Source organism: Hemicordylus capensis, chromosome 1, assembly GCF_027244095.1.
Source record: "Hemicordylus capensis ecotype Gifberg chromosome 1, rHemCap1.1.pri, whole genome shotgun sequence".
In the NCBI taxonomy this organism is placed as follows: Eukaryota; Metazoa; Chordata; class Lepidosauria; order Squamata; family Cordylidae; genus Hemicordylus; species Hemicordylus capensis.
Genome location: NC_069657.1, coordinates 145456707 through 145464906, shown reverse-complemented (window position 1 = coordinate 145464906; position 8200 = coordinate 145456707). Strand labels below are relative to the sequence as shown.

At 47.6% G+C, this 8200-nt stretch overlaps 1 protein-coding gene across 2 annotated transcripts in view; it reads right to left on the bottom strand.

Moving 5' to 3' along the window:
* Positions 1–250: 250 nt before the first annotated feature.
* GRK2 (G protein-coupled receptor kinase 2) overlaps positions 251–8200 on the bottom strand; it is a 50903-nt gene continuing 42953 nt past the window's right edge. For both annotated transcript variants that reach the window (XM_053286977.1, XM_053286978.1), the window contains 4 exons: positions 6877–7039; positions 6465–6601; positions 6105–6218; positions 251–2247 (listed from right to left, as the gene is read on the bottom strand). In XM_053286977.1, the coding sequence (XP_053142952.1) occupies positions 2077–2247; positions 6105–6218; positions 6465–6601; positions 6877–7039 (585 nt within the window). In that variant the 3' untranslated portion in view covers positions 251–2076. The remainder of the gene's footprint in view (positions 2248–6104; positions 6219–6464; positions 6602–6876; positions 7040–8200) is intronic.

The window sequence follows — 8200 nt, the reverse complement described above, 5'->3', positions numbered from 1 at the left end:
ACCCAACGGTGAGAAGCCCTGGACTAGGCCTAATCTCCAGTTAAAGGATCTAAGGAAGGAAGGTTAGGAAAGGACCATGCTTGGGTAATTTGGGGAGTTGCTCCTGGTCTGAATAGACACTGCTCAATGAGTTGGATCACTGGTCTGACTCATCATAAGGCAGTTTAATATGCAAGTGTAAATCTGTATCAAGGACATATTTCATGCATGTTGGCAATGTGGGCCATAGAAGAGCCTACATATTCTAGAATTGTGGGTTTTGGATTTTTTTATTATAAAAACAGTCTTTTATCCCACTCATTAAAATCACATTCAAAAATCGGCAAAAAATCCATAATAATAACCCAGAGAGACAAACCAGAGATCAATATTTACAGACACTGCAGGAGAACTCTCCCCTTCTAGGGTCAATCACCCTCGGAGCAATATGGAAGTCAGGTGGCAGAACAGGCAGAACTCATCACATGGGGGTGGGGGCATGCAGCAGAGGCAATCGCATGCACTTGGGGCATGAGATCATGGGGCGAGACCTGATCCCCAACCGAAAGCCGTCCACCCAAACCCGACCCCCTCTGTTAACCACAAATGGGAGGAGGAGGGGTACAGGGTTAATGCAACCTGAGATTCCTCCCTATCTTGAGAGAGAAATCCTAACACTGCTGGGTGCAGGGAAGCTGTTAATACAGGGGATACTGGAAGGGAGGGGAAGAGCAGGCCCAGTTTTTCAAACCCAGCCTGGCCTCTTGGCACAGAGATATGTACAGAGTCCTTCAGATACTTGGGAGTTGGCACAGAGCCTCATTCGGGCTGAGCCTCCAGCTCCTGCATCCCTCACTCCAACCCCAGCCCAGAGAGGCCCTGAGCAGAAGGCCCAGGCAGCTCAGAATCAATTTGGCATGAAACCTGCTGCCCCTCCCTCTTTCCACAGCAAAGCAGGACAGGGTTTTGGCAGTGGAGACAGCAGAGCAGAGACAGCTCTCATCCCATCCCAAGGAGAAGAGTCAGTGGCAATAGCACAGACTGGGCCAGTCAAATGCAGGGAACTTGGTCCAGATTTGGCCTGGGGTCACAGGGAGTAGGCAGACTCTCCGCTGGGCCAACTGGGATGGGCACAAAACATCATCTTGAAATTTGGCACTGTTGATAGAGAATGCCTGTTCAGGCCTGGGCTAGCACAGGCAGTGGACCATGATTCTTAAGGCTGCACACTGGCAGCAACAGCAACCGCAAGTCAGAGATCTCAGATCTGGAATGGCAGCTAGTGGGACAAGAGGAGGGCACAGGTGAGGATTAAGGACTGGGACTCAAGAACACATGATTGTATGGAGAGGGGGAAGAAAACAGGGGCAAACCTTCATTTTTGTTAGAAAGGTGTAACAACTTCAAGGCAATTCCTTCCAATCCCTAGAATGGAAACTCAGCCAGTCCTGAAAGAGAGATACTTCTGGCACAATGGCTGCCTAACTCTTTGAGCAAAGGGGGCAGTGGCAGTGAAAAATGTGCTCTCCTGAGCACTTCCTGCCAGAACCAGAGTACCCTTTCTTTAGGACTGGCTGTGCAACCATCGCCAGAGCCGGGAGCTAGAATACAAAGGGGCTGGGATTCAGATTGTCATGTGGCTGTCTTCTCATTCCTGCTAGTGTAAGGGAACTCACCACATGAAGAGCAGCACTTCAGCTAGCAGGCTCTGTGATGGTCCTCATATGCACACTAACGCGTTTGGCACCAGAGGGAGGGAAGCAGGAAGTGCTCTAGATGCACGGCACACCTCAGAACATCCCCTTCCGTTGGTCCTGTTTAGAAGCAGGGTCTTAATCCCAGCCTTGCTTAGCAGGGGAAGGGCAGACTCTTATCCACCTTACCAGCTAGGCTCCTTCCCCTTCAATGGGTATCAGTCCCCATGTGCTTGGGAGGCACATGTCCCACATCTTCTGGATGCCCCACCCCCTCACTAGAATACCCCAGGGGGCTGGGGTGGACGTCACGACGATCAGCAAAAAGAGACGGGAGAGAGGGTGGGGACGGTGGACAAACCCAGCTGAATAAATTAAGGATGGGAAGGGGCAGCAAAGAGGGTCAGAGGCCGTTGGTGCTGCTGCTGCTGCGCTGGATCAGTGGGACCTTGCTCAGCTCCACCACCGGAGAGCGGGGCTTATGTTTCATCTTGGGCACCCTCTGCAGCAGCTGCTGAGCCTCCTGGTAGGCGTCGCGCAGTTCCTTCTTCCATTGCACCAGCTCGGGGTCACTCTGCAGGGAAAGGCAGAGGGAATCATGTGGGACAAAGGGAAAAAAGGGAAAGCACATGTCAAAGCAGCAGTAATGGGGGCAGGGCTCAAGATTCACCAGCTGAAGGTCACAAACAAGGCTGCAAATAATGGAAGACATGACTCCCTTCTTCGACATTCCATCCAGAGCCTTGTGTACAAACTGTGTTTCATTATTTCTAATGTGTTCCATTACTCCTAATGGTTAAGGCTTCCAGGCACGGTTTCCCCATGGTGCCTCTCTGTGCCAGTCCATTAGAACCAAAGCTTTCACCCAGATTCTAGGGAAGCTGGAGACAGAGAGTCTCGATCTGGCCTCAGGAGCTTCCTATGCATAGTTTTCCTTGTGTAGTCCCCTTTCCGAGGAGCCCCTTATCGTTCGCCTTAGACGCTTCCTCCTGCATTGAGACACACAGGGGGCTGTTGAACCTCCTCCCCCTGCCTCCCCCCACTCCAGTGTTAGTGGCATGGGAGGCTCTATCAAAATTCTTCTCTGCTTGGCTGTTCAGTCTCATTTGTCCATGTCTTAGATCACACATGGGAATCAGAGCCATGGTACACCGCAAGGGAAGGGTTCTGCCAAGGCCTCTGTTGCTGTCCACGCTGGACAGGGTATTCAGGAGCCCTTTGCTTGTATCTGGAGCCATGTGGGAGTGAGATAGTGGGCTTGGACAATGATCTCTAGCTCACCAGCCTTTCAATATGGTTCCTTTTGAATATTAGTTGTCAATCACAGTTCTGGAGTTTCTTACCTATTGTGTTCAAATCTCCCTTCAGTCTTTCTGGATAAGTTATGCAATGAAGCTATTTAGGAACCAGCGTGGTGTAGAGTGCTGGACTAGGACCGGGGAGACCCGAGTTCAAATCCCCATTCAGCCATGATACTAGCTGGGTGACTCTGGGCCAGTCACCTATCTCTCAGCCTAACCTACTTCACAGGGTTGTTGTGAGGAGAAACTAAAGTATGTAGTACACCGCTCTGGGCTCTTTGGAGGAAGAGTGGGATATAAATGTAAATATTAATTAATTAATTAATTAATAATTTAAGCGCCTTTAGTATTGGGTATTTTTTTCCTGTCACATCAATCCCACAGATTTCCCCCCAATTTCCCGAGACTCAATGGCCATCAGAACAAATAAGCCTCTTAACTGCCCTACTCTGTCATGTTCGAAAATGGAACTGCTCTCAGTTGCTGCTCTGTATCACAAAGGCTGTGTGTATGAGAGAGAATCTACTAATATACTATATACAATACTAACTTTGGAATCCACTCCCAAATGGAATTAGAGTCTCCCCATATCTGGTTGATTTTAAGAAACAGCTGAAAATATACCTTTTTAATCAGTTAAATAGTTTTAATGTTTATATTGTTTAAAAAAATTAACTGTTTTAATGATTTATTGTTTTAATCATTGGCTGTTTAAAATATTGCTATATTGTGTAAACTACCCATATATGTATATGTTGGGCAGTATAGAAATATGCAAAACAAAGAAATAATAAAAATACACAGTACTGCATGGACTCTCAGTAGCTCAACTCTTCCTGTTTTAAACACGTGGGGGGCATGATCTGGTCAAAATTCATGGCCCACTGATTCCAGTGTGATAGCTTTGCACTCTCACTGCAGTCAAAGAGTTGCATAAGTACAATTCATAGCATCTCCAGATAGGTAGGACATACTGGGGAAGTCCTTTGCCAGAGATTCTGAAGTGCATCTGCTAGTCTGAGTAGACAATATTGGCTGGATGCACCAATGGCCTAACTCGGTATCAGGATTTGCATGATTTGCTTTTCTCTTGTGCATGCACCGCCTAGAGATGTATATATCAGGTGGTACTGAAATATGATAAATGAATGAATGAATGAGAATTGCTAGATTATTCCAACTGCAGAGAAAATGTCCATGGCACCAAATCGTACCATGCAGAGCACATAAAGCTTATTTACAATTTGCTAAAATGTGAATTGGCTATGTTAACTGCACAACACACTTTCCCACCTCCTAGTCTACAGAGGATCTAGTGATCACAAAATGCAAGAATTGAAAGGAAACAAAAGGCCATCTTAGACTAGAACAGGAAGTGCAAGTTTCTCGAGCTTCCTGTTTCTGCACTTCTCTATTTCATCTGATATAGAAGTCTCACATTCCCCGCTTTGGTCCCCACATCAGTAGCTTTTACATCTCCTTGGATATTTCCAGGAGGAGGGTTTTTTTTAAACATGCGAGCTTCAGTGGGTTTGTGTAATGAAATGCATGTGGAGCCTTAGCTGGCTTAGGGAGTGAACTCTACCTCAAGTTCTTGGGTAGCTCATCCCAATATTTTCTGTCTGCACAAGAGGTGGCATAGTATGGAACACTGTGGGTTAGGGGCCCTCCTCTATCCCCCTAATTGAAGTTTATTTTTAAAGTTTAAATTTTGTGGTTGTACCCTTCTGGTTTAGCATGCTTCCAGCTTACCAAACATCTGCTGTATTTCCCTCCCCGCTGACTTCTGCCAAGATCTTCCGTGGAGAAACTATGTCTGAAAGTGGTTTTGAGTGTCTCCATGAAGTGGAATAGACTTCATTGCCGATCTCTTAATAAACCACTTCCTGAAAACCCAGCTTAATAAATGAAGTCCTGAAATTGTACTGAACTGTACCCCTGTCCGATAAGTGATGCTGTTCCTTCCCATGGTCACTGGTCTTCCCTGCCCCTTGACTTTTCAAAAAGCAAGGAGCAGGGAACTGAGCAGCAGGAAGTGTGGACTCATACTTCCTGATCCTCCATTACCCGCCCCTACTTTTTCAAAAGGCAAAGAGATTAGCTGTATGAAGGGCCTCCACCCTGCCTTCTCCAATCCATCACCTGAGACCACCACCTCACCAAACCTCATTGCTGGGCCAGCCCTGCTTAGGCAATTCATTGTCTCTTAATCTCAGCTCCCTCTCTACAATATGGGGACAACAACACTGATCTATCGTACAGAGCTGTTGCAAGATTTACTGAGATGATAAAGTTGTTCACACGACAAGCCCTACCCAGGCTAGAACTGCCATACCCAGGTAGGGCTGGTCATGAGGACAGCCAGAATCGTGAGCAATCCCAGCGCTCCTCTGCTGGGTAGCCCAGGTTTTGCACCCAGGCTAAGAGTGAGGTCAGAGGGTGTACATGCACACTTCAGCCTCACCACCTAATCATGTGGGCGAGCGGAATGTTGGCAGCTCCATTCCGGCTGCCAGCAGCCAGCTTGACCATAGAGCTAGGGGGAAGGAGGGTCCCGGCAGCAGGCATTCCCCAGTGCATTGCGTTGCTTGAACAGTGCATTGTGGGATTCCTGGCAGCCGAGCTTCACTCCTCCCAGCTCTGAATCCCCATGCCGCTCACTGCAGCGGCAATCGTGGGCACGCAGCACAGGTAAGCTTAGAGGGAGCTCTGCTTGGGTGGGGGAAGGTAGGTATGATCCTGCCTTCCCCCAGCCCTTCCAAGCCCCAGCCCAAGCAGTCATGTGAACAACCTTAATGTATGTGAACCCCTTTGGACCCTCAAAAGGTGCTATATTAATGCTTATTATTATTATTATTATTAGCACAGCCCACCTATCAAATAATATATAAATAATCTGGAGTGGGGAGGGGTAAATGCTACCCAGCACAATGCTTGAGGGCTCAAAGTGGAGTTTGTATCACTTCATTTTTAAACATGCAGTTTCAGTGATTCTATGTACTGCACTTTGAAATTCTGTTATAGCCCACGGCTGATATGGAATAAAACTGAACCCAACTGTATCACTTTACACACAGGGTTTGGCAATCTCTGCATTTTTCAGACACTCTTCTAGGAGAGGAAAACTCACATCACACTGCAGGACAAACTGTTTGCCTCCTCGAATCTTAAGCAGGATACACTTTCGATCCTTAATCTGTGTCTCCTCCACTGACTGGATCTCCTCCATGGTGAGCAGGGACTGCTATTGAAGGGTTACAGAAAAATAACTGGTGAGAGACAGAGAAAGCACATCACCTCCAATCATCAGCTTAAACATGCATTGTGCATCATCCCCTACCTGCATCCAGGTCATCCCTTCTCCAAGCACTGTAATCACCCCCCTGCCACACACACATACACATCCAAGCCCAAAATCAAGCTCTTGTGCACATATGTGACGTCCTCACCCCACCCTATGCCTGACTTAGAGCAGGAACTCTTTCCTTACCGGGGACTCTCCCTCTCCACGCCACTCCAGCCGGTTTGGGAAGAGGTAGAAGTATCGCCTCTGCCACTGAGTGAGGAAAGGGTTCCCCAGTTTTGACATGTAGCCATGCATGATACAGTCTTTGCCCAGGGCGTAATCTGTAGCAGAGAAGCCAAAGAGAAGAGTGTCATGGATGGCATACAGCAAACAAATAGGGTCACCTGGAAAAGCAAGGCAGGAGCCAGAGCCCAGCTAATCCAGTCCCACAGTGAATGGGGAAGAAGGTATCTTAGCAAAGGGTCTCCAAGAGCAAATGCCCTATGGGGTTGAACTGGTGGAGTTGGCTAGCTGGTAGAGGTGGTCCTAGCATGGGGCACAGTTGGGCTGAGGAACAAGACCAGCTGCTGTCTGTCCTCCCAGCAGTGGGGCTCACCTTCCTCATGGCCCAGAAGCTTGTTCTTGGCTCTTTTGCGGACCTCCAGCTTGTCAGTCTCAGCATTGACGGTCTCAAAAACAGTCTCGGTCACCTCCTGCTGCCAGCGCTCTGAGATGGTGAGTGGAAAGTTGCGGTACAGCTCCTGGTCACTATCCAGCAGCTGGAATGAGAAAGCAGGTAAGGTGACTGTTGAGCAACCGCAGATGCCTCCTAGTCCCAGCCTTTCCCTTTCCCTCTCTTAAATCAAGTCCTTGGCATAGTTAGTTGCCCCAGTGTTACCCTTTTTATCATCTGCATTATGTCACTTCCCAACCTACCCACAATTGCCTGGAAATACACCCAGTTCAGCTAATGTCAATACCACCATTTTCAGAGGCACATTTTCTCTAATTGCCAGACAAGGAAGACAAACGAGAGATGGTCTCTCCCAGCTTCTGAGAGTCAGTAAGGCACCGCTGACCAGAATTTATGGGATGGGCTAAATGGACTTTGGCCTATCCAGGGGCGTAACTATAATAGGGCAAGGGGAGACAGTTGTCTGGGAGCCCACTGCCTGGTGGGGGGGGGCCCAGAAGCAAGTCACATGACTGACTCCCCCAGCCACGCACCCACCCGGGCTTCCTTCAGTTGTATTCATCCTCCAAAATTGATGTGAGTGTTAAGACCTGGAGCTACCAGAACAGCATGTTTTTCTCTAGTACCATTAAATGACTTGCATCGTCCACAATTTACAAAACCTTTAAAAAATAATTTAGGATGATGTTCTATTGTGGCACATAGGGTGTGTGTGTGTGTGTGTATTTACTATGCTTTTTGTTACCACTATTCAGCCTCATTTAAGATTTATTTACTTCATGAGCTGAGCTTTGGGGGGGGGGGCATTTTAAAATCTTGTCTCTGGGCCCGGGCCCACTCCCACCTTGCTACACCCCTGGGCCTATCCTTAACACTTCACAGGCAGGCCCTCAAAACTTCCTACTACTTCTTGAAACCCACCAACTTTGTTCTGCAATAGGGGACAAAATGACAATAGTCTTAAGGCTTGCCATTGGTGTATGTGGAAGGTCCAAGAAAGAAAAATAAGTCTTAGGGATGTAGATAGATGGCAGACCTCCACAAAGAAGGAACTGTATGGCTAACAGATTGGTTCAGCATCCAAAGTTCAGCATCTTTAAGTTCTAGCATCCTTGTTCAAAGTGTATTTATCTTGTGGAATTCATTACCACAACTCGTGATTCTGGGTATTTATCGAGGTAGTTAAAGAATGCATTAAACTCACCTCGATTAAAGGTAAAGTGTGCCGTCAAGTCAATTTCGACTC